At 40.6% G+C, this 27,758-nt stretch overlaps 1 protein-coding gene and 1 long non-coding RNA gene across 4 annotated transcripts in view; one reads left to right on the top strand and one right to left on the bottom strand.

The window, feature by feature from the left end:
- Positions 1 to 4,467, bottom strand: part of LOC124179102 — a 94,771-nt gene extending 90,304 nt beyond the window's left edge. Inside the window, exon 1 of the long non-coding RNA XR_006869953.1 lies at positions 4,271 to 4,467. This is a non-coding gene — a long non-coding RNA (uncharacterized LOC124179102). The remainder of the gene's footprint in view (positions 1 to 4,270) is intronic.
- The window catches only part of LOC124179099 (tachykinin-like peptides receptor 99D), a 127,232-nt gene that overhangs the window by 61,976 nt on the left and 37,498 nt on the right, over positions 1 to 27,758 (top strand). For all 3 annotated transcript variants that reach the window (XR_006869951.1, XR_006869950.1, XM_046563176.1), the window contains one exon: positions 340 to 2,943. Coding sequence is in view for 1 of the 3 variants with exons in the window: in XM_046563176.1 (XP_046419132.1) it covers positions 2,504 to 2,943 (440 nt within the window). In the remaining 2 variants the exon portion in view is untranslated. The remainder of the gene's footprint in view (positions 1 to 339; positions 2,944 to 27,758) is intronic.

Here is a 27,758-nt window from a genome sequence, read left to right as displayed (position 1 = left end):
GTAGTCGGACAAAGCAGAGTGTAGTAGTAACTGAAGTTTCGACTTCACATCCCACTTTAGAACCGGCAGTTTTGAGTCAAAACTCCGTATTCGACTCCCGCGAGTATAAAGTCCATAAGTTTACTTGTGATAAAAATAACCTTCGGAGAAACAGGATTATATACGTTACACTATTTACTGGCTAACAGCAAAGCATCGCGATACAGTTTTTTCGTTGAACCAGATCGTAATGCGAATGCACGGCTTGATACGACTGGTCTATAAAAATCACGCGGTTGTAAGCCCTGTTGGCGTAGTTCGTATTAACTATTAACACTTCGTTGTTATTTCATGTTTCAGGTACTCAAGGATCGACACTGAACAATCTGCAGCATATAATCCCGAAGACACGTGATACGTGAATAATGGCCCGATCAATCAATAACCAAAATCAATAAAAAAAAAAAAAAGAACAAACAATCTCTAATCGGGAAATTTTTCAAATTGCGAATTATTTTTGGACCATTGGTATGCTGATTCATGCGAGTTTAGAAGTAAGGATTACGAGATCTGATATCCCTATTTATAACAGCAAAAATAGGAACGATCTAATTAATTTCAACAACTAATCAAAACGTGAGAAAGAGGCTACGAAAAATTTCTACCAGTTCAGGGCAACGGACTGACGTCAAAATATGAAGGATAATTTATCCCAGTGAAATACATTCGAGAAATATGATAAACATAGTGGAGCGAGCGGGCAAGTGTTTTAATAATTTAAAAGTTAAAAATAGTCGAGTTGCCGGAATGGTGAAAGGTATACAAATGGAACGTACGTGAGACTTAAAAAAGCTCGGAACGCGTTTACTCTAATTGCAAGAGTGTACTAAACAGTTCATCGCGTTTCAGTACGTAAATTAATTTTTCTCTTCCCCGTGTGCTTAACGAAAATATAAAAAGTAATAAAAAGGTAGAAAAAAAAACAAACACTAAACCACATTGCTTATCGAAGTTAAAGAAGATTAACGTCTGTGTTATACACACGGTACCCGGATCCGAAGTTCATCGCTGAGAAGAAAAACCAATTTTCTTCTTGCAATGGACTGGATTGGCCGCGGAGAAAGTGGAAAGCATAAGTCGCTTGAAGATTCAAATTTCGATTCAACACTGAATCGTAAATTTTACCTACTCAACGAAACTGAAGCGAGGTTTGCTGTGGTTTAAAAAAATCACACCTCGCCAATATCCGATATTGCAGGCCATTTCTATGGTGAATAACCTATAAATGTGATATGGAGCGGCGGTTTCGTACGGTGGTGGTGAAACGAGCGTGTGTATAGTTAGCGGTGCGAGAGTGTCAGCGAGAGGGAGAAAGCCTCGGCCAGTCAAGATCCTCGACCCGTGAAACGGAAGCAGCTTCAACACCGATGGGTTTAAAGTGACGTTCACTCCGCGCGGCCGTTTCTGTATTTTGGATTGAGCCCAGCAGTGAATTAAGTTGAACCAACGTGCCAAATTTGTGAAATCGTGATACCTGAGTACATCGGCAATGCATAAGTCACAGTTAAATTCGCGATGAAGAAAAATTAATGGTGTGCAGAAAGATTGGACGAATTCCATGTTCCGGGCTGAATAAATTCAATACCGTAACATTGATTTATTGATCAGACGTGTCACTGTCCTCTTAGAAGACGAGAATCAACGCTGGTGACAAAAAGTACCAGTTGACGTTAACATAGAAAATTCAATTCATTCTGGGGAACGTAGGAAATAGAAGAGAAAAATGATGAAACACGAAGACAAACAGATAAAATATTTGAATTATAAATATGATGGTGATTGGGAGAGACGGTGATAAGTTTGACGACATCAATCAAAGAAACGATTAAGGGTGCAAAAATATTCTTTCATTAATATGTGAATAGAAAATGTATTTGGGGGGATTTCCCCCAAACGTAAGAGCTTCTATTTTATTTCAATTTGTTGGAAGATTTTCTTTCTCTTCAAATATTTGCTGCCAATCGAAAAAGCCACGGTTGAGAAAATTGTTCCGGCTATTCGTGACAGCTTGCATGAATAAACTGCCAAGTCGGATGAATGTAAATATCGTTAATCATATTTTTACAGTTTATCGATGTCGTTGTAAATAATTAATCCTAGTGAATTTCGAGAGATTACTAACTAAATTTGGGGCATTCGTATTATAACTCGATCAGGTTAACTCTTAAAAAAAAATTACCCTTACTGACATTTGCGTGCATGTCTAATTTCGCATGATAAATAAAACAAAGGAATTGTTTAAAGAAAAGGTAAATAAATCAGGAACAACATGCGTAAACAAAGTTCTGGGGGAATTGAATCGAACGTGGAAAGCGTACGGGATGAAAACTCTATATCGGGCAAACAGCGAGTGGGAGTATACCTAGAATAAAACAATTGCCCGTGGGGTTCTATCTCGATTCTCCATTTGCGGAGTGAAAATTGAAACAACTTCCGAATCGTCCTGTAAAGTAAATCGTTCGAAATGCTTTCGCTCGAGGAAATGATGTACTCGACTTCGTGGCCGTTGAATTACAGTTCCACACCGTTCGGCAACCTGACCTACAACAACACCAACGTCACCGATCCAAGTTCCGGTGGTAATCAGTTTATCCTGCCCTGGTGGCGACAAATGATCTGGACCGTTCTCTTCGCCGGCATGATAGTCGTCGCTACCGGTGGCAATCTAATCGTCATATGGATCGTTCTGGCCCACAAAAGAATGCGCACCGTCACCAACTACTTCCTGGTCAACCTGAGCATCGCGGACGCCATGGTCTCAACCCTGAACGTGATATTCAACTACACCTACATGCTCAACAGTCACTGGCCTTTCGGAAACTTGTACTGCAAGATCAGCCAGTTCATTGCTGTCCTGACCATTTGCGCCAGCGTGTTCACGCTAATGGCCATTTCCATAGATCGGTAAGCATCACCTCCACGATCTTTTTCTTTTTTTGTCGGAGCCTTCTCATGATCGTTTATCGATTGTTGGCGATGATTCGCTCCACTTGCAGGCTCTGCAAATTTGAACATTGTACTGTTCGAGGCACGTTCAAGCCACTTGTTGAAGAAATTTGTGTCGCATTTGGAAAACATATTGATCGGAATGAGATGATCGATCGAGGAAACAATCAGTCTGGTTGAATTAAAGGGGTTGCCCATGTATATATAGTATAATACATATATATATATATTTATTTGCGGTGTATAGAATTACGGATGGATCTTGACACGGCCGAATTCCAATTCTGTCTCCTGTTACTTCCATCTATTCCGTACTTGACCTGTTTCTCTATCTCGCTCCGACCTTTATTTCTGTGAATCTACCTCTCCGCCATACCTTTTCTCCGATATTTCCACCCGTTGGGTCGGATTGGATGTTGGCAAAGGTTCTCCAATAGCACAGAGAGCTTCGCTTTTCTCTGTACATGGTCAACTTATCTCGGTGAAACCAGAGACGCAAAATAACGAAAGCAGAGCATTACGTAAACACTCGCGACAACGACTACGCCTCGTGTTATTACCGCACTTCGACTTATTTGCTAGTGAACATCGAATCTTACGAATTACCTGTTCAATCTAAAACAATCGGCCAGGACTCAATTATCAGTGTATAGGCTTTGACCGGGTTTTCAGGGTATTGAAAATACGTACGTCAAAGTTCACGGTCACCGCTGACAAGCCTGAGGGATTTCGCAACAGTAATGAAGTATAGGGTGGAAGTAAACGTCACGCATTCACAGTGCAAAGGGCAAGATATTCCCACGTGTGTTACACAATATAGGCAATTATCGGTTGACCTCGTCACCGACAAAAATTCCGTTCCGCAATCCATCTCAGTAAATACACGACTCCTTCGAGTTGATTTTTCCTCAGGAGGACCCAGTCACGTGTATTACATGGTAAATATAAATGCTATTTGCTGTACGCTAACCGCGGGGGAAACCGTATGGGTTTTATTTCCGGTGGCGGTTGTCATGCCGAATTTGCATCGACGAAATTTCAGTGGTAGGAAAATTAGAGAACCGAGAAAAAGGAACTTGACACTTGCTGTCATTTTTATTCTACTCGCTCATAAACTTTGCGGTCTTGTAATTAACCTAAGACAGATTTTACCGCATTAGTAAATCAAATCGCGTCAACGCCGCTCATCACGTGTAAAATACAATTTATATAATTATAGAGTGGCTTTGTCAGATTCAAGAATCGTCAAAGTATCGAAAGATCATCAAAATAAGTACACACTCACCTGTATAAGTCGCCAAATTCTCCTTAAGATTGATGGTTACTGGTTCGCGTGTTTTGCTCTCAAGTTCCTGACTGCTGACATCGTTCGGAAAAGGTTATTTCGAAGGTTGTCCGCCGTCCCTGGGCAGGGCAAGACATTTTCATTCACGCAAGAGCAGTCAACTGAGTAATTACCAGAGATTTTTATACCATAGGGATGTCGGTCTGGGGAAAAAGAAGAAAAAACGTTCTGTTAATCAAAAAACAACAAACAATAAAAAAAGAAGAAGAAGACGGACAAAAAACCCTTCGGCTACACGGCTTGTCCATCGGACGTAAAATATATGTGAAATTTTTCCTCAACCGTACAAAGATGACAAAAAATTCACCCCATGGCGGATACGCTTTATCTACATCAACTTATGCATTCAACCCGCGAAAGGAGAGAAAGTATGTAGTGCCTGATAATAAACCTTGTCCCAAACATGACTAGGGACACCTTCTAATTTTACACACTTTTTGGGTACCCTTCTTGCGCGTTATGTTTGTTGTTCGAAAACTTTACGACCATCCCGCAAAAATAAAAAAATTGGTCAAGATAAGAAAAATTAATTCTACGTAGGTATGTGAGGAGAATAAAAGTTAGTAGGAAATTCGTACATACATTTATTTGTTGAAATCGGTTTATATTTCGACTACGAAAGTTGCGTTGGGGGAAAGAAGATGTTGAAAAACCGATTCTGTTAATTGCCAACTTTTAAATGCCACAACGAAACTGTTTAATGCAGAGAAAATTTTATCGAACTACAAAAAAATATGTGAATTATTCCGTCAGCTAATCGTAAACAATTTTCGCCTAAATCATTTTCATCGGAATATAATGTTCAAGAATTTTTCATGTTACACGGCGCATCGGCATCACTCGCGATATTATCGGGCATGTAAATATTTATACGACTTCCAGGAGTTTAACTGGTACACGTCGTGCAGTAAAAGTGAGCAATACATCTTCCCACGCGTCTGACGTCTAGATTCATGTTCCAGCTGTTTCCCTTGTGCTAATATTCATGGTTATTCGTGAAAACGACAGAGATAGAAATTTCTTGAGATTCGTGCCTTGTATAACCAGAAAAGAACTAGTAATCAAGAAATACGTTACGAGGGAAAATTGATACGGAAAGAAATGAAAGAATGAAGAAAATCGTTGAGGTATACCTCGAGCATTTTCCATGTGAAAAAGATCCAACGATTTGGAATAATTTCGAAGATAGATGATAACTTTGCGTGCGTGCTGATGCGACAGACACGAAAGTGCTATTCAATCGTCAATCTTCGATTATTGATATCCGCATGAAATTACAACCAGTCGGGTTCGGATATGTAAAAAGAAATTTTCGTACGTGCCTGCGAATGGGAGTGAGTCAGTTGATTGCATGGAACATTGATTGCCCGTACCGGGAGCTTCCAGGCTTTTTTAACTACTTCGCTCTCCGTTTAAGAGACAGACAGCGCGGAGTCGAACCACCCATCAATATCTGTCCGATCTGACCGTTTTAAATGCGAAAGTGAGTGAACAAGAAAGATTTAAATTACATACCTTCTATGAAAAATAGTACCTACAATTCATTGAGTATAATTACGATGTGTGGTTGAAAAACTGTGTCGAAAAATTGTTTATAAATTGATTTTCCAGAATAGGATGAAGCCAAACTAAACAAATTTGGATGTCATTTCGTTTAGCATCGCTGAAACTTAGCAATAAATAGGGAAACTTAGTTGTCTCGAGTGTGAATAACGCTGCGTTTAAATGGAAAGTATCACCGAATCAACAAACAAATGATACAATGTCGCAATGGTTGGCGGTGCCTCCGCATTTCCCGGCTTTCAACCGTGAAAATGGGTTCGATCAATTTTCGGTTTTCACCTTTACCCGACGCTTCTCGGCACTTCTATCGCTGAGTCGGTCGCCTAGGGGTTGAATTATCCTCGCACCTCGTAACCTGAAAGAGTCCTGGGAGTAGCAGAGCAATACTTGCGGGGAGAATCGAAAGCCAGCGTTATTCAAGTCGCGTCTGACTACAGATTATGACGTTTACGCTTTCGTCCCTTTCCCTCCCCTCTTCAATCACATTTCTACTCGAATGCGAACCCTCTTATTATTCGCTCACGCGCTTAGACCATCCCCTATTTCACCGTCAAAACTTCCACTGATTGTACAGAAAGGAGGCCAAGAAGGAGAAAAATAAAGAATTACACTCACGCGCAGTGAATATATGTACCGACAATTTCAACAAAGTTTTTCGAACGATATTGCAACAAATTTTAGACACACTGATTACCGTTGATTACCTACCACGATGCGAAGCTCATCGAGTGTCGTGGTCCCGACTATTAACCCGGGCCTCTATGGCGATATTGCCATACAGTTTGTTAGTAAGTAATACAAATATATTCGACCCATTATATGTTCTCGATCCAGGATATATGAACCGAAAACGACCAATCGCGTCATGAAAAATTTAGACTATAGGGACTGGATCTTCAATTCCTGGGCTTCATCCACCTAGAAACCATCTCTCAAGCTGTATAGTTGCTGATATGAAGTAACTATTGAAGTAAGGCAATGCTCTGACGGTCTTTAATGTTTCCAAAATTTAGAAACGCATTAACGATCAATCGCGAGAGAATTATGGTGAAAACATACGTATTCATTCAGTGTAAGGAATTGTCGACTATGCTGCTACTTTTAAGTGTCACTGAAAACTAGACTGTAATGGTTTACTTCTGACTAGAGCCAAAGCTTTCTAAAAAGTTTTCAATGTTAACAACGTATACTGTCGTACGTTGATGAGTTGCCTTCGCGAATATTCAATTTTTACATTCATTGCAACCAATTTGGCGGAGATGAACGGCGAGTAATATCAATATTATACGAATCTTAAATCAAACATTGGAAACATACAATTTGATTCGAATTATGTGCGATACACGAGATAATGACAAATGCAAAGTTGAGCAGTCCTGTGACTCTCTTACGTCCGCTGAAATGTCAGCAAAACTTTTCAACCGCTGGAAAATAACCTTCCTCGTGTGTTGGTCGGGGATGAAATACTGCTATTCGGACTCACATTTCGTTTTTAAAAAAGCTTTTAGTATTAAAGAGATACGCACGAGGTATACATATGGGGTTTACACCCTACGTATATCAACCGTGAAAACTCTAAATCTTATTTTTCCCGACGCGAACGAAAGGCAATACCGTTCCCCTCCTTTTCAGAGTCTTCATATAACTTGACGTGTATAAACGGAAGGAACAAATGGTCTTAGGAACGTTATTTTCATCCCGATATACCTACGCGCGGCCAAGGTTCTTTTACACTTTCACACCTCTACAGGGGGAATGAAAAATAACTCAATTGACTGATTGAAAAAAATTTTGAAATGTTAATCAATTTCGTGTTAATATTTTGTATTTCAATTAATGTAAATATGTAAATAATCTATGGAGTAAAATTCTGTCCTCGTATTAAAGGCCAGATGAAAACAAAGACCCGTAGCGAAGGACATCGTGTATAAGATGGAGACGTGCCGTTTCATTATTTTTAGTGCGAGGACGAATGAAGATAAGAGCTGGCTGCTGATTTGTTTGGAATCCTGACGACTCTCGGCTGAAAACGCCGGAGAAATAAAAGACAAAATAAGAAGCAGCTGGCGAGGAAAATAAATAAAAGCTACGATCGGTACCGCGACTCAGGTGAACAATATCGATCCGTAATAGAAATCCTAATTTTTATAAGAATGACTTTTCGCATAAGAGGAAGCGGCACGTCAGCAGTCCGCACTCTTCGAAATTAACACTGCACAAAGGGGTATTGAATAGAGAGAAAGAGTCTGAAGGGGCGATAAGCGAGTCGATTAAGGGGCCGGAATGCGGCATGGCTAATAACCCCGTGAATGTACCAATAAAAGCGGCACTTATATCGTTAGCAACACTCGCGCCTTCGACTCGAATTGACTTGCGGTAAGTAGAATTTGATAGATTCGAGTTTACTCACTTTGGCTACTCTCGCCTTGGTAAATACGCGGATTTGTTTTTTCACAATTTTTCCTGATTATTTATGCTTCGTTATTCCGAAGCTTTAGTGAAATGATCCCTTGAATTATTTTCGGTTACATCGACTAGTGCGCTGATAATATAATCATCGATTTGATCACTTTCGCGGACTCTTTATCTTCACGCTAAGATTCAACGATAATTGAAAGGAGGATTAAATTCACAGAAACTTGTGTCTATGCCCACTCTGGATCTGCTGCTGATTGCCGCGTCTAAATTTCAATTACACTCACCGTCCGAGTCGATGAAGCAAGATAGCTACGACTGACCGGATTATCACCGGACCAATAACGCGGTGATTGCTTTTTCGCCTTGAAGAAATATATATTACTGGTTGTGAGACAAACGCGTGTTGGGTCGTTACGTAACGAAAACAAAATCGATTCTACGCGAGAAACTTACGTCACCAATCTCGCATCGCGAATTGAGTATCAGATTGTACCGATTACGATGTGTCACATAAAAGCTTTGAATGTAAAAAATTCACAGCAATTAATCAAATTCATAATTTGTACGTAGTGTACTATCAGTGAAGAATAGCGGACCTGGAGCGCAGGACCCACAGAAAATTACTCGAAAAGGTCTAACGTCACCAAGACAAGGACCTGGACAGCCAAAACTACGGGGCGCAAATCCTGGAGGTCGAGATCCACCAGGTGGAGGACCTGGACAGCTAGAACTACGGAAAATTAGTCTTGAAGGTCAAAAGTTACCAGGTAGCGGACCTGGAGCGCAGAAAATACGGAGCGCTTGCCCTGGAAGCCGAGTTTCAGCAAGTAGTGGACCCGGAGCGCGAAAACTACGGAGCGCTTGTCCTGGAACTCGAGGTGCACGAGGAAGCGGACCCGGAGCGCAGGATCCAGGAGGTAGAGAACCCGGTACTCGAAATACGTAGTGGACCCGAAGCGCGGGATCCGGGAGGTTGAGAATGCCCGGTACTCGAAATCTGCGGAGCGCGATTCTCATCCGTCCGCTCTACTGCGCGGTTGTTTCCAAACTGAGGAATTCGGCTAGCTGATTAGGTACTATAGATCGATGACGTCAGAGAGAAAAAAAATTTGAGTGACGTCACTTACTGAACATCCGACATCCGAACATCCAAAATTTAGTTTCGAACTTCAATACTGTTAGGAAAATGAAACTCGGAAGAGGCAATCTTATGGAGAACAAGGTTTATTCCGGACTGGACGCTTCAATAGACTGAGTACGAATGAATACAATTCATAGAGCTCAAGTATATATGTGGATAATGAGATGGCCGGGAGGGGGGATAATCCTGTATGCCTGTGGTGTTACACGCTCTGCGTGTGTGGGTATCTTAACAATACTATGTATGTATGACATGATGTGATATTTGCCTAGCGCGCCGTTAAGATCTAAATTCACGACCGTTCGATCGATTGGAACGACGACTATGATCAGCCATTGCTGACATCTCCCCTTAACGAGAATATGTTTGATCAAATTTCGAACGACAATGGTTCTCTGACAACCGGACGAATGGATAATATTGATGGAGCAAGAATGAAGCAGTGGAGTGAAGATACCTGTAACAATATTCGAAATGCTTCGACGAAGCCGACCGGAAACAGGCCAAGGACTGAACTCTCCCCCGGGACTGAGAAACCCTCGAACGCAAAGCAAGATCAGCAAAAACGAGTGGACTTGGAAGCGGTACTGAAGGCTAACGACTCTTTTCCCGGAGGAGAGGAAACCGTCGTTCTTGACGATGAACTGCCGCCGTCATCACCAGAGCCTCAATTAAGGGGCGAAGCCGAATCTGAGGCTAGTGAAATTGGATCTAATGTTCAAAGTACAATAGAACCGATTTTTATGAAGCAATTTTTCGTTTTCAAGGAATCGACTAAGCGTGATTTTGTTTCAAGGACAACCAACGAATCGAGTTACCTGAGAAGGCGATGGAGTCTGATTTCAAATTGCGAAAAGCGACACCTTCGAAGTTGACAGGTGCAGAGATTGATCAAAAGATGGTTAGCACAAGCCACGACTGCTCAATAGATGGAAGGATATTTCTCATCAATTCCGAAACTTTATCAAAACTTTTTGCAAAAAATTTTTTATCGCAGGAATCCAAAGTTTGACTAAATAAGGTCTATTTAAAAGTAATGATCTTCCATATTTTTGTTTATAACATATAGAAAAATAGGTTTAACATGATTATAAAATTAGGGAAAACTTCTTTCGTCTTGCCATTTTTTCCCCTATATATCTGTTGAAAATTAAAAAACATGTTATCTAAGCTGAAGAAAAACAATAAAGAAGTCCAGACAACAATTTTATATAAAGTTATTAATATACAATATTGCATAAATCATGCCCTCATACAATCGTCATCCCCCTCGCTCTTATATATAATGCTGAAATGACCGTGAAGGAATGACGAACTCGAACAAAAGTTACAGAAACCATTTAGCATTTTGTGTATGCATTTCACTTCCCAAAACGTAATAAAAAAAAACTTAAAACATATGCATATATACTGATTTACCTTTATATACGTAGAGTGATGTAATGACGAAGAAAAATGTAACTTTTAAATAATTTCAACCAAATACTTTTTTTTGCACAAACTCATTTTAGTATTAAAAAAAACCACCACACATACATGTTAGGAGTGTTGCCAAGTTTTAAACACTTAAGGCTGCGTTCACAAATCTCATCCGATGCGATCATAAATCGAATATTAGTAACACGGTGAGGGAATGATTTTATTTTGCGGGCCATATGTTTAAAATTGATTATCCGTTTTATGTATTTGGCTTGGTGAAATAAAAGTTTTTACACACAATTAACACTCATATTCGAATATTTTAGCAATATTTAATCAATAAGAATAATTTTTTTATTTGAGATGAACAGCTTTTTCATTATTGTTCTCGGACTAAGGGACAAGGTGAGGGAATGAATTTAGAGCAATAAATTTACCAAATTTTTTTTCTACCACGATACCTCGGATTTTGATTTTCACAACCTTAGTGTCAATAACTTGCATGTAAATAAAAATGTTACGTCGATAATAAATTTATATGACTCAGCACTAACGACTCGAGGCTTAAATTTCGAAATTTGATGAGAAATACTCTGGGTAATACTTACGAAGTTAGCGATATCGGAGCACTCGAAGAAATAGAAGAAGATGCAATTGGTGAGAATTCGAACTAGGGTATAACTGAGAACTGTGCGTCCGTTCTGCGTTCGATTGTACCCAATCAAAAAAAAAAAAAACCCGGCCACACTTCAACGGCAAACTGATAGAATCTATACAAAGCATGGAGAACAAGTCTAAGGTGAATCACAACGTTATGAATAATGGCCCGACTATACCTTGCCCCAATTCTGTTCCACCTTTGTCACCCAATTTGTATCCCTATCCCTCCTGGCTGTCGTCTCCCGTTTCCATGTCCATATCACTTCCTGGAGTGCCTATTGGACGTACCCGAAGGAGATCCGGAGTTTGAAATCGAGTGGTGGCATTCCTACATCGATTACGATAACGTTGAAGAACGCAGTTGACGGAGTCCTGATCAATTTGACGAGTCGCTTGTCGTCCTGAACTACTTCGAACATAGCTTAATCCGATCGTTCGCATCGAAGGTGGCATAATGATCCAAGGCCTACAAAAACTCATGAGATCGACGCGTAGATGTCACAGAATTTTCAGAAGACCGTAACTGATATGCAAAATAGAAGGACCGATATGTCACGCCCCTTGGAGTGGCTGTAAGCAAATATGCATACCTGGCAGGGTGAATTGTAGGGAAAACCCTTCGCAAGAGCTCAAAGTAAAGCTAGTCTGCAAACGTAATTGTGAACCTTTTTTGTTGTACAGAGTGATTTATTCACCCGAAAATTATGTCACTCCGGATTATAAGGTCTTGGGTGGTGATGCTGATTTTCTCGAGACATCAGAAAGTACTTTGTCAGTTTCAGACTTTGATGAATATTATCGCGATATGCTTGGACCTGAAATTTTACCACCCCACTCGGACCCAGATTGAACAAATATCAAACCTTGACCCTGAGTTGACTAAGTACATAGTTCTTGAAGAAGAAAAAGGAGAGGAAGAGGTGCCAGACAGCTCGGAATAAGTATCCGAAGAAGCAATTCGCAAAGCAATCAACGAAGCCCCAGAAATCTTAGCTCCAGAATCCATAGAAGATCCTGAGCCTAATGCTGTGCAAGAATGCGCACCACTTTCAGAACTATCGACAACAAAGCCTGATGTGAGTGTCGAAAAAACGTCCGCCGCCTTTGTTAATCGCAATTGATCAAATCATATAGTTGAGATGCAGTCAAAACTGGTTAATGAGAATGAAGAATGCGGAAAGGAAATATTGAAAACATTGAATAATTTTCGAAGCAGCAATGTTCATCACATAGTGAATATATAGTGACATGAATTTAAATAAAAATGTCAATTTTAACGGCGAAACTGTAACTTGAACAACGCTGCTTCCGAATGTTCAACATCATGTTACATTACCAATGTCAAAGTTTGCAGGGCAGCCGGACATGAGTAATGCTAACGAAAATATAAATACGGATACAAAGGTGAATGCAGTTTCAAATATCAACGAAAATCATAATAATGACGTTGACCGCAATACGCGATTACCGATACAATCGAGAAAGTAACTGGAAACTGATGAATTGACGAAGACGAGTGCAGCCCAAGTCGAGGGAACTACCCTTCAAGTCGACGAGCCTACTATTATGCAGCCAAGTTGGGAAACAACGCGGGAGCAAGCCATCGGACGCTTTTAGCAAAACATGAACGTAAACATTGATAGTAACGTCAACCCCAATCTCTAGAGCCCTAAAACCTGACGACGGGATGCCGTCATCGTTGACACAAGGCCCATGATGTTACGAGGTGTCGTGAGATACCATCCGAAAATCAGAGGAATCCAAACGCTAATGTGAACTCTAACCTGAATCAGAATACAAGTACTAATACAATCGAAAATGGAATGTATATGAGAGAGACCACAATATCAAGGGTACCGACTCTAATTCCAGAATCCGTACAGATAACCGAACCTCTAACAGTCGTGACGCCGATGTACGGGAAGCCATTACCATCCGCTTCACCGTCGCTTTTGAACGTCGATTCCAACGTGAACAAAAACCTGAATAACAAGCGAAACCTAAGCATTGGTAACGCCACGAAGAATGACATGAAAAATGAGGTTTCGAAAATACCGACCAATCAATTCGCATTTCCGTTTGAACCGACTAAAGGAATACCGAAGCTAATTATTCTGGTTCCCGAAACGAATGACGTTGTAGATGATATGAAAATTATAAACGTGAACAAAAACGCCAATCAAAATGTTAACAGCATTGTAAACGTTGATAGCGACAGAAGTATAGATCAGAACGCGAATTCACCTGGAAATTATTACCCTTTTTATAACAGAGTAAGTCAATTGAAATAGCAATGATAACATCAATCGCAACGAACATTTAAATACGCTTCAAAAATCAGGTCCAAGTTTAGATGTACTAATCCAAGAACATAAAACAGACGCAACGCTGCCAAAGCCCGTATCGAAAGAAATTCTGTCGACGACGCCCGCGTCATCTCGAGGTTCACAAAATCATAATATCAACAGCAATATTGACCACAATTTAGAAGTGAACAATAATGCAGATCACCTTGTTGCATGAGGGTTTGAGCAGCATGCTTCTCAAGTTATTAAACCTGTTGAATCTCAACCTGTTGCAATACCTTCTCAACGCCCGGAAATACCAGCACTTTCATCTCCGGCCGAGACGGACAAACGTCAAGAATTACGGAGGAATGCCGATACAAATAGAAACATCAAGGTTCACACTAATTTGAATGTGAAGAGCGATATCAAACGCAATTCTCTCGTCGAAGGAAAGGAGACTTGAAGTGAACGATAACAGCAACGTATGGAATATCGGTGAAAAAAGAATCTCAAAAGCAAATGTTAATGCAGAATTGGACATAAATCATAACACGAACGTCAATCCCAATGATGACTCAGACGCAAATGTGAATCATAATTGGAATTGGGATAAAAATCCCGACGTTGGATATCAGCGTCCATTTCCTCTGCCAATGGCAGAACTTGAATCAATTTTCATGCAAAAAGCGATTCTGCTACGAAGTCAATCGCATAATGTGATTTCGCTCAAAGGATCGCGATTGGTACGGCAATTCCTCCAAAAGCTCCAAAGTTCTAAATCGAATGTAAATTATGTCGCCAGCTTGCAAGCTAATGCAAATCTAAGCTTGAATTCAAACTTTTACGAAAACAGTCAAACGAGGAACCAAACACCAATTTTTTTTCGACGTTAGCTTCACTAGCTTGGATCGGTCGACCAAACTCGGAACATAGAAGGTTGCCAAGTTCTGGTTCCAACGTAATTCATGTCTCTGAAGTAAGTGCGAACCAAAATTTAAACGCAAATGTAAATCAGAATGTCCATTTAAATGGCAACCCCAACACTGCGTTGCAGCCTCGTGAGCCAAATTCAGTTCCAGAGTTTAATGAGCTTTTCAACAATGGTATTTCTGCACCATATTACCACGCAAACGCTAACGCCAAGTTAACTCTGAGCAGAGATGTTGGGTAGAAGTTGAATCTTGCTCAAGAGTCCCCCGGAATTCTGGTCGCGATCACGAACGTCCGTCGTCACAACATCCCGGAGACATCGAGTCACCTTTTTGCCGGAATTTCTGCTTGGTCCCGCCTCGATCATTACTTACAACTAGCAGATAAGTATGAACGCCGAGGATAACTATAAGGTCAAACATAATCACAACGCTCACTCAGATAATGCTGAGCTTTTGGAGGAGGAGCAGAGGAGTTCAAAGAAAGAAGAACGGTACGAGTTGTGGGGCAATAACGAAGACGAGAAAAACGGGTGGCAGGAAATTTGGAACAACAAGAAGTTTAAGAGATTGTTGGAATAAAAGCTCAAAGAAATGAGGCAGCAAGGGGAAAGGCAGGCTCAGGTACAGGTGGAAGCTCAAGCCCAAGCTTTCACGGTTCCGCGATAAGAATCTAAGAGTTCGGTATTAAGTCGCTGAAAAGGTCCTTTCAGGGTCGGGAGAAGCAAGATTGTACACTTAATATGCTACCTTGTCGTTTGGTGAAAATAAAAATTACTTAATCGGACCAAGGATAAGCATAAGAAAAATATGAAATGCGAGATTATGGGTTTATAAATTGTACCAACTCAGAGACGTGGCGAATTAAATACACTCACTCTCACGTTCACTCAATGTTACACATGTCACAGATATTAGACAATATATTTACAAACGCGTGCCGGGAAAGCTTAAGATACATAGAAATACACGAAACAGATTTTCCCGATATACTTACACGACACACGCACCTATGCGTTCCAGAAATTGACAGATGTCAACTCGCACTTCACGCTCGGAAACATTTGTACATTATTGATTTCACCGGAAAAGAATATATCGAGTAACACTATCTTAAATGTTACTGAATTCGCAAGATTATAGTTTGATTGATATAAATTAGCCGTACGAATATGTACAAATCAGTGTAATATGATCTTTGGAATAAATACACGAAGCTTATCAAATTCTCGTGCACATGTTAAAATTTTTCAGATTTATCCACTTCACTTTAGCAAAATCAATCAGAAGAGAATTGTGATTTTGTTAGTTAAATTTATCCGGCTATGGAAAAGCGAGTTTTCAAACATGAATATTAACAAGTATGCACAGGCAAGCGCAAAAAATAACAACCCTAACCAGTGGCTTATACCGACAAGAATATCAAGCTGCAATTGCGTTTACAGTAAATCTAGAATCCCTTTAAAAGCCAGACTGAATTCGTTCGTTAACTTGATCACGATTGAATTAGGTCGACCAAGTTCGTTTGCTGGATTCGATAAACACCGTTAACAAACCGATGACTGATTAAAATTTGGATGTAGTCACGAGGCATTACTCATGATTACGGAGCCGGAAAACGAACATTCGTCCAACGACGATCCATCATTTAAATATCAATCAATGTCAACACAGTTAAAAAGTGATAGGTTGTATATTCTGCGACCGCGGTAAACATCGATTCGAACTTTTTTGGCGTCGAGTTGACGAGATAGTCGAATCCTCGCAAGGTGTTCTGGAGATGACGCGGAATCTCGATGACAGGCGATCGGCGACCTGGATCGCGGAACAATCGGCCGTTTGTAGAGGGTCGAGCCGAATGCTGTACATGCCACTGGCATTTGATCTCCATATGAATGGGACTCAAAGGGTAGCAAAATTGGTCCGGTGGATCGACTGCCGGCCGAAAGACGAGGCGCGTCAAAGAAGCCCTTCGATTCGCAGGGAAATTAAAAGCTGACGGTGGAATTCCCTGAATATTTGTCAAACCGTTCGCAGTACAAACAAGCATTTTCACAGCTCTTTAGAGACGACTTTTGAATTGTTACTGATTGATGCCAACATGGCGACGACCCTCCGTGTTTAGACTGTGTCAGGAATTGCCTCGCTTTGCCTAACCCTCTTGGCAGACACAAGCGAGTGAGACTGCAAACCGGATACCAATAAATATTAATTTACGAACGACAGTCGCTGCGGGGATGGAGAACCCACGGTATAATCGATTTGCGCGTGGCGTATATATCCCAGGGAACACAAGATTGTGGAAATTACCACGTAATGTCGTTTTGCCATTTCCAGATCGCGGCACGGGTGAAACGATGGGAATAACTCTGGCTTAAGCCTCTTTTCCGCAAATCATCACCTCGCGTGCTTCTAGTTTTGGAGCTGCGGGAAAAAGTAAAAGCGCAAAATCCACCCCGCGGACTCAGTCTCTCGAGTAACTCGAGGAGAAATAGGTGAGAGGTAAAAGCTGCTAATAGCTCCACTTACGGCAACGAATTGCCTCTCCAAGAAGACCGAGACGCTTTAAGTCTGAAATTTATCACGGATACCTCGCTTTACAGTGTAAAACTCTCGCCAATGAGATTTTGGACAATTTTTCCCCGCAGACGCGGCCTGCGCCACTGTCGATCTGCAGTAGAAGCTGAAGCATTCTGTACAGGTATGAATAATTATAAAGCAACAATTTCACCTTCACCAGCCATTCCCAGTCAGAGTTTGCAATTCGGTGAAATTCAACGCGAACCACCTGGCACACGACGATTTGTATAAGTCGCTTTGCTCCAAATTCGTTCTTTCTTTCTTTCTTTCTTTGTAAAAGCTTTCAACCGCACGAAAAGCCGAAGTAATTCTCGAGCAATTGCTCTTTGAGATACTTTGGCGATCGATAAGAGTTCGGCACGTAGTCGCAATAAATCTTAAGGGTATTCCAACTACTTGCTGTCGGAAGTAAAATACCCGCCTTTGTTTCGACGCGTGACAGGTTTCCATCCCTCTTCGCGACGTTCGCAGAGTTAACAAGATTTTCGGCAAATATTCTCCTGCAAAAGCATTGTCAGTTAAAAGGAAAGTGATACGTTTTCAGAAAACAGCCTTTATGCATCGTTACAGAAGAAATGGAAGGTGACAAAAATTGTCTCAGGTGAAAATCAGGCATATCAAAATGCCGCAAAGTGAACTTGCAGACCAAACGACACCCAAATAACAAGAAGAAGTAATCGCAAGTCGTAAACCGGGCAAAAGCTCAAAGGGTCAAATCGATCAACATTGGTTTCGCACGAATTGAGAAAACGAAAGGTGACACGGCGAGCGGCCTGCGTATAGGCGATAAAAAGTTGGATCCATGATTTAATGGAGAGGAACTATACCAAGGTAGATTCCTCTAGTTGAACCATCGGGCGAATTCCAGTGTGTGCCGGATTACGTGGATGCGACCCGACTCTCGGAAAGACACAAATCACTTTTCCCTCGCCGCCTATAAATTCTTGCGGCCTCAACCCAAGCCTCGCGAAGTGCGTTAAAGTTTTCGAAATCACCGTCAGGAGACTTACTTTCTTGCCTAGCTGGATACACCAGCTACGAAGCTTTCGCGGTCTCTGGACGAATCCGCGCTGATGGCAGGGTCTTTCTTCGGTCTATTTCTTTCCAAACTAGGAGTCTCACGATTCGAATTGGTGAGGAAAGAGGGGCCAGACGAAGTTTCGTATTTCGATTAAAGTGGATAATCTGCGATCTATGACAGTGGATTTGGACGGATAAGCGCGTCGAGTAATTTAATCGATTGTTCACTCGCCGAGCTACCGGTCGCACAATTACAGTTTTGAATTTCCTCTTCAAGCAGTAAATCCAAATTCAAATGAACTTGCGACGGAAATACCTCACTTGGCTTGCCTAGTCTGACTATGATTTTATTTTTAGTTCGGATTTTCAGATTTGTGTAATCAGGTTAAACGTGTTTTAATTACGATTTAGTTTTGCCCCATTATTGCGGACAGTTTAATCTAAGCATAACAATTAAATATAATTTGTAGCCTGCGGTAAGTTGTACCACCCCTAGAATCCATGCTCGTCAATACACCCGGATTTTGTGCAATTCATTGAACAGTTCTATCCGTGCTTTTCTTTAGAAGAAGTATTATTCGCTATTAACAGCCAAATCGAATTAATGGTACGGACATGGCCGAAGAGACAATGAATCATTCATTTTCCGACCCCTGTTTTCGATGCAAATTGGAATCTTATGATTCTCATTACATTTGGCGTACTCGTATATAAATAAGAACAAATTTTCCGACACGCAAAAGGTCAAGGGTCAACCATTCCCTGCAGGATTAATTACCGCATGGCAGAAACGCTGTAGTATATTAAATACAACTCAATGCGGTACGAGCTTACAAAACATATTCGGATTATTAAAGGTTCATAACTCAAGTTACGTGAACGGTAATAATGATAAATATAGTATTACCCAGAAATAAAAATTTCCCGAACCAACGCATCAAGTGACTTGTATGTTTTAACAAATACTGATAAATATACCGAAATAAAGATCTCAGTCGTGAGTTTTGAGAAACTGATTTTCTAGAATGGCAAAGATGACGGATATTTTGGAACACAGTGCACCACGAACTTACGTAACTTGTTATAATCTACGTTCATACAATCACTCAAATGCCGTTAATGTATGATGAAACGAAGTTTTAATACAAGTATGTTGTAAAATGTTTTACTTTATCTAAAAGTGTATTTTGAAAAAATTGTATAATTGTAAGTACATGCAGTCAACATAATTGTATAGAAATTTTCAATGGAGAAAACTCAAACGGATTCGTACTACTTCTCCCCGCATATTGTGATAGAATTGTTGCGTATCTAAATAAATATCGATCAAAAATTAATGACACGACATTTGCAGTTCTTTTTGTTTTTTATCATTACTTTTCTTTGATATTACGAGGGCACGTTGAGTATCCGTGGTGAAAGTACCAAAGGGGCTGGCCAAAACTGGCTTTGAATATTTATAAGGAAAGACCCACACGGGTAGTGCTTCAGGCTTACCATAATTCTTATATATTTGCAACATAAGAGCTTATGTTTCCTTTTACTTCGAGCTTCAAGTTACGGCAGCCAGTTTCGGTCGAAATATTTTTCAGCTTCTCCCTGTCATGAAATTATATACGCGGTACGTTCTAGCCCATAAAGGAAACTCTCAGCATCGGCCATATGCAATTCCTTCGACGCTCGTTGCGCACACACGATAACCATAATATACGTTACATATCACTTCATCAGTATTTACGTTCAATTTTATAGGTATCCCGATGTTCTGCTCGATGGAAAGACCGCGTGGTGGGCTCAGATGATCGACACATTAAAGTTTTTTTCGTTATTCATTTGCGACGGAGATTCCTCCAAGTCTCGCTTAGTCCTTAAGGATTATTCAGCCTGTCTGAACCAAAAGTTAGCAAACAAAAATAAACGGTTCGAGAAATTTCCAGCAATAACATTTGCACCGGTAAATAATGAACAAGATCGAAACATCTTTGGGTAAATTCGAATAACACGAGCTAAGATATCAACAACCTCGAAAACTGTTTTTTAACCAGAATCAAAAACACCAGAGTTCAATTATTTCGAAGGTTCTTTTACTGTGAACAATTTCATTGATTGATCGTCTCAAGATTTGGCCAGATTCATTTTAATCACTTAGCAGAAACATTGTTCGATTCGTCCTCAGTCATCATCGGCGTAAATAACATATTGATGGATATTTTTTAAACGGTTTTTTCTCTTTTCCCAACTTTTATTTGAGACAGTCCGGTAGATTCATCCTAAACATCACCGATGCTTTGCACGGATATTCAGTCTCCTTCTTTCGAGAAAAACAAGTTGAAATGAAAAAGAAAAAAAGGAATAAATAAAACCACCGACCGACGTGATCTGAAAAGTATGTGTAAAATTTATTATGATTACACCGGCGGCCGTCGCATTCGTTTTTTTCCTTCAGAAATATCACAACTAAGGTCTAAACAAAAGCGACACCCGATATTGCGACATTGCTTGTCTCTTTGGGGTACAAATCCATTAAACGACGGAGGCGGCAGTGCGTGAATAGAGGAATTTGATACTCCGGCACGGGAGAGAAAGAAAGAAAGAAAGAAATCAAGAAATAAAGAAAAGCAATACCCACACCCTTATCTGAAAATAACTTTGATATACTCGTAAGTACCACGGATGTTGTTCTCCTTGTTAAATGCACGCTAGGACACCGATATCAGTCACTGGCGAACCTGCGGCGACATATCTGGCGCAAACGCTTTCTCGCTTGAACATCTCAACCCCAAGTTGAGGATGGAAACTCGAAGCCAGCGTAAACTTAGTTAGTTCAAATTCTGCAGCAGGATCGCCACCCGCCATAGTCGGACGAGTCCGCCGCTGCATTTCCACAAGCTATTCCACCCACATCATGTACTTGTAATGTACATGCACGGCTGTATGGTAAAGCGGAAGTAAGATAGATTCGCCAGCCAAAAAGACCGCCGAGTGATTTATGCCCCAACTTTTCTTACCACGTATTTTAATCATACAGCAATATCCCATGTCCTCATCATGCAGTGACCTGTGAGTTTAACCTTTGACAATAACACCGCTCCGAGTTGAAACTCTCTGAACCGTTGGATTACTCGCTATATTACATGAGCGCACGGGGGGTTGTTTCAGCAATTTCCAACTACTAGTTTCACCCCCCAACGACATCTGCTGCTAAAATTTTACTATTTACCCCGATATACCCGAAAACTCGGATCACGTTTACAATAATTTATAGCAGCGAAATTGCCAGAATGGCTGCCTCTACAACGCTTCGAACTGACGAACGTATGTACGTCGCGAGGAATGAACAAGGATGTGGGAACGAATTGTTCACGGCGAGCTATCAACCTTTGATCCGGCATGATAACCTTTAGCTGAATTCTGAGCTCGCACTAAATTACCGTTGAATTGCGGTGCTTTCAAAAAAATTGTTTTATGCATCCTGCAAATTGCTAAAATTGAACTGGTCACCACTTAAAGTCCATACTGATCCACTACCCGTTTGATGTCTGCAAGTCGAATATCATTCGAAGTTGATCGATGCAGAATTGTACTACCAGGCATGATGTTATCCTTCATTAACTTCCTCGATTTCACACTTGGGAAAGTGTTATAGAATTCTGGAATGAAGGGCGAAACCTCACTACGGAATTGGAACAGTGTGAAATTGTAGCCTTGGAAATTTCTCTCTTGTAACCACCACGTACGAGGTTGAAATATAACACACACCTAGTTCTGGAATTGGAACCCGATGCTGAGTAGGCTCAAGTAGAGATATTTGCGAGTTCTCCGCCAGTCCCGGCAAACTTTCAGCTTCCTGTACCACATTTCTTAACGACATTCCAGTAGATACTTTATCCTTGTTACCAGCTTAACTTTCCCTCCAGATAAACTCCATCTGCCCACGCAGAGCGCGGAATTATGTTGTCTGGTTTTAGTGGCTGGATTTAGTTTGCTTATTCCCTTCGGTGCGCGAGCCAGTAATATATACGGAAATTGTGACAGAAAAAATCATAATTGCAGACCCAATACAGGCTCCGAAACCATCGACTCTAAACTGTCAACGAGAAATTTACCGTTCATTTAAAAAAAACTTTGTCCGGGTTTCTCAAGTTAGTTAGCACCGCTTTGGATCAATTTAACGCTTGAACAGCTGCTCAAGCACGGCAGTAAAATCTACCGGACAACCCATCGATCAATCAAACGTTACGGAATTCAGACAGCTCATTTTTAGGTGATTTATTGTAAAAATGAAAATCTTCCATATTATTGCTCGACGATACAATCGCAGATGCGACTGATGTTGAGTCATTCAATCAGAACTTAGCTAATCGTTCATACAGAACATGTGCAAATTATTTTTCAATATAAATGTAAAACCAAATAAATATTCCAATGAGGACTCCAAAATAAAATCTGCGTCAAATCAAACAAATGTGGATCACTTCAGTCTCCGAATAAATTAAAATGAGGTACGTATAAGGTGAATATTAGCGAAAGTTAGGTGCAAGGGAGAAAATTACGTTACATTCAATGTACCTACAGATCGAAAACCTTCGACTTGCACGAACAACGATGCACTTTATGCCAATGCGACAACACATGCTACACACGATAGAATATAGCTAGTAGATATAACTTGTACTCAAAGTTGGTCGGGTGTGGAAAAGTATAAAGCTGACTTGTCCCTGAGGCGACTACACACTGCGTACGCTCGATATTTCAATATTTTCGTTCTTCCAGAGTGTGGATATAAAGTTCAAAAGTAGCGGCATTCAGCATATTTATATGTATGCACATATGTTTAGTATGTATACGTATAATGGTCACCGATACACTCACCAACGCATCAAATTTCCTCGAGCGACAGGGTCGAGCCATTTCAAAGACCGCGTCTGATGGCGAGAATTCGTGACCTACAGCTCGTCGCAGCTTCCCGAAATACTCAAATTTGGGAGTCAGGCTATTTTTTGACAGAAAGCACATCCCAGAAATGTCAATCATCGATCATTCAATGATCAGACTATCGAGATTCCTGAATCTCCGTAAAAAAAATAACAGCCTCAGCGTTTATCCGATATGATACGTCACTGGTTGGTGAAAACATGTTTGCATTTAAAACGAGAAATTTGCAAATTCTTGTTACAGAACGATCGCCCGATGTTCACAAGAACGTAGCCTTATCAGTATCAATAAAAATTCCCCATCGAAATTGCTCGTCTAATGTCGCGCACTTTTTACTCGGTGTAACGCCGCACTTAAAAACTTGCGTCGTAATCACAGGCATAGGTATAAGAAGGTGGATGGAGCAGCTGAGTCTAAGACCCGCGCGGCTATCTACCCACTGAATCACGTTGGCCTGGTGTGAATTAATCATAAAACAGTAACGTTCCAGCTGCACGAGCTAAAGAAAATTAAATTCCTCCTACGTGAACTTATCTCCGACTATTTTTTAAGTTAAAGTGATACCTACAGAGTACCGCCGGACGCTCGACGAGACTTTAATATAGAAATGGACGTGAGAGGAATGTTCACTTTCAGACTGAGAGTTCAACGGTTTACGTAAGAAGCTAATCAGACTCGATCAGCTACTACTGATAATAATAAAGTTCTTCTGATTCGTGAACTGGTGTGTTTTCTCATGAATATAAAAAGAAAAATGGCCTCCGAGTCACTACATGCGTTTAGGAGAGTGTGATCATGAATCGCGGATAAATGAAAAATCGTCGATATTGTCGAACAATCGTTTCTAGATGATTTCAAGAAACCTACGGGACCTTGTTCTGCATCACGATCGTTCACGGAATGAGATGAAATGAGTGGGACAATGCGAAAATTAAAGGGAACAATTAGAATCTGTTCCCCCAAACGTCCGCTCCTGAGTTCAAACAATTAATTCTGCAGGGACACGGGTCTTCGGACAAATATTTTAATTGTCTACTATACACCTACCAATTAGGGTCGATGGATTCTCGGACCTCCGTTTCAAAGGACAAATAACCTCGTACTCCATGTGGTGTCTGTCTGAAATGTATCCTAAAGAGGGTCATTCATTTGCTCGTCGAAAAACGGTGTGGTAATTACACCAACAAGAGGGTAATTTGGCTAACCTTGATTGACCAGCCTAAAGACTTCCCGCTCGAGAAATTAACAAATGAAATTTATTTTTTATCTTGTTACTTGATTGACTGAAAAACTAGATGACTGATTGAGTCGAAAATCTTATCAGGTTCAAGTTAAGAAAAACCCCATGAATTGAAACCAAAGTCATCCATACCTATTTCTTTGTGAATAAAATATCGTTGGGCGAAAAGTCGATCACACACACATACACACGCGCACATCCAGATGTCTATTGGGTAATGATCGAGTTATTTTCTAGACTTCAAGACGCCGAGACCTAGTGAAAACCCAAGTTTTTATTCTTGGGGTGATTATAATAGTTTCCTTCATTCTCGTTTCTCTCTGAAACGAAGAGGAGTATGAAATTAAAAAATCGAACTGACAATGATTGGCATCTAAAAATTTTACGAACTTTCGGAACGTGGCTGTCATGAAACGCTCAATATGGTGGCGCCGTTCAACGTCTGGTAAATGCAGCCGGCAATTAAGTCCGTTCCAGATTTTCTTGCGACTCGGGCCGATTTACACCGCGGACATTATCTCGTGACCTCAAACCTCGAACAAATGGTCACGGAGCACATTTCTTGGTCAGCACTTAAAGCTGACGCTTTACAAGATTTACAGCCGTGATTAGCGAAACGTCGTTAGCTTGATTTGAGCTTATTTCCGTATGATAGAGACAGAGTTCCTCGAAGGGTGTCCGGTTTTCGCGAACCACGTTTTCATGCAAATTTCTACAACCCACGTTGGCGTATATCGATGAAAAACTTCGAAAGGCGTTTCGCCGTTGGAAGTTCGCCTGTCGAGGACAAAGAAGGCTCGACTCAAAGTCCACCCAGAGTTTTAAGGACAAAGCCGCAAATAGCGGAGTGCATTAACTTGGAAACATTAGACTTTACCTTAAGGTAAGAAAAGAACTGTTCTTTTCGCCTACTCACGCTGTTCAAACTCCAGGTCTTCGCTCTTCTCTTTTCGTACGATAAAAATAAACTTTTGCATGGATGCACGTCTTTTATGCGTCACACAATCATTTCCGTCGTAAGAAATATACGAAAACGCGCTGCGACAAATTTTCCCTGTCCAGTAAAGCCATTTGTGTCGCGAATATCGCGTTACTCTGAATCACAAAAGCTCCATTCCTACCTTTTGTGGTGATTGCGTGGGTGTACCGGGCTTATAGAATCTCGTCAAATTGCCCTTATTCTCGTTCTCGGCTTTTCCCTTCCATATTTTCTCTCCTTTACGAGGCTTATTTTTTCAAGTCCCACTGCACCTCGAGCCTTGTCTGGCCTCCACTTCTCGTTGACTTCTCTTTTTCACAGAGACGTTTTCACCCATTGCAGTACGTGTGTTTTCAATTTACCTTCTCTTTACTGGCCGACCCCGGATTCACGAAACACTTATACATATAGTATACATAGGTATACGCGAGTGCGTTCGACGTGTAGTCTTTACTCAGGTATTTCTTAATCATACTTCCGCCTGGGTTCTCTAATTGTTTCAGCTACCGTAGTAAAATTTTAATTATATCGAGCAATTCTACAGGAGAAAAATCAACGGTGAACAAATCGCATAAGACTATTAGAAAGTCAGGCGATTCTATTTAAATTAAATTATTTACTCTGAGCCGCTACATTGATAGAAATCAAGAAAGCAGACGAAGAAGATTCACGTTTTTCAACATCAATTCGATGTTCTGCGAATGTACAGACCGGCATTGAGTGCAATCACCCGAAAGGGAAGACGGATTTGAGCTGAGCTTCTTACTTCGGAATTTATCGACACCAATCCTGAACTGATCCTTAGAATTTCGGATACACAAAGACGACCACACGCTAAATATTCGACGTTTTGGGATTCCACTAATCTTGGAGCACGTTTCGCATGCGCGACTTGGCTAGATCGACTAATTGTACAACCAGCAAACTGATCACCGTAAGAAGTTACTGCAGAATTCATGCGTACCAGATAATACATACGTGTATTATACTTATATAATAGGGTGTCCGATATTTAGAGTGTTGACGAATTTTTTCCGTCTCACCCCCCAAATCAAATTCAAATAATAAAAAAAACACGTACCGTTTCGTTCCCCATTTAAAATACACGGGTTTCGAACACATTCTCAGTACCTATATATTTTATTGTAAGAGTAATAATGTTGAAAAAAATCCGTAACTTCGAGGTTTTAGTGGGCATTACTGCTACGAATTGCACACCCTGTAAATCCCTTTTTTTTCCATTTAGCGTAAATGTTATGTAAAGAATCGTGTCCAACAAGGAGGCAACGTTCTTTTCACCTCGCGTATTTGCAATATTCGTCTTCGACTCACCTACGACTCATATTGCGAACTTACGCTCGGCCCGAAAATACCGAGTCTGCTTTCTTGTTACACAATATGCAATCGCCAAAGAGAAATGCCCCTTCGTGCGAATTTCTACGAACAAAGTAAAGTTATCATATTTCATAACGTTGTATCTAATTACTTTAGTTCAAACAAATACGAGTACCGTAACGTTTTAATCTGTCGGAGAGAACGGGAATGGAAATTTAACTGAATACTATGTATACAATACATAATATACAAAATGAACTCGACAGATTTATTTCAATTAATCCCATTCACAGTAAAATTATTAACATCTTAACAACAAATTGTTCGGATAATTGAGCTGTCAACACAGCGAACGGCAGGTGTTTCAATCCCTTCTCTTGCGATCAATATCGCGAAGGTACAGTAACTCTAGGAAAAATCATAAATTGTGTAAAATAAAAATAAAATAAAAAACAACGACTGCCGATATGACGAAGCGAAAATATCGGTGGACGTAAATAGCGTTGAGTAGTAGAACGAACATGCAATTTCACCACCTAATATTGTGGATTTACTTTTGCGTTCACGGCGCGATCCCAAGTGGAAATAGAGTAGCTCAAACTGGAACTGAATGTCACTGATGGGTTTCGGAGCTCTATATCTATTCCAGTCAGTGCTTTCAATTCTAGAGTCCCACATATCCAGTGAATTTATTCCGATGTCTTCGGAATGGTCGATCTTTGCAAGCCTGCAAAGGCAGAAACTCGCAAGCTAAATTTCAAAGTTCTGAGTATAAAATTGCTGGTTATCATTTCCGTGTTTGAAAAATTGACGAGGATCGGTTAAGCTCAAATTTCACATTTTCAATCAGCTGATTTAATTATCCCACGCGAAACCCGTATTGCCGATATGTATAATGCAGCAAACTCGCGATTGAAATGA

This window comes from Neodiprion fabricii, chromosome 3 (genome assembly GCF_021155785.1).
Source record: "Neodiprion fabricii isolate iyNeoFabr1 chromosome 3, iyNeoFabr1.1, whole genome shotgun sequence".
In the NCBI taxonomy this organism is placed as follows: Eukaryota; Metazoa; Arthropoda; class Insecta; order Hymenoptera; family Diprionidae; genus Neodiprion; species Neodiprion fabricii.
Note: the sequence above shows the minus strand (reverse complement) of the source record. Positions and strands in the feature narration are given on the sequence as shown.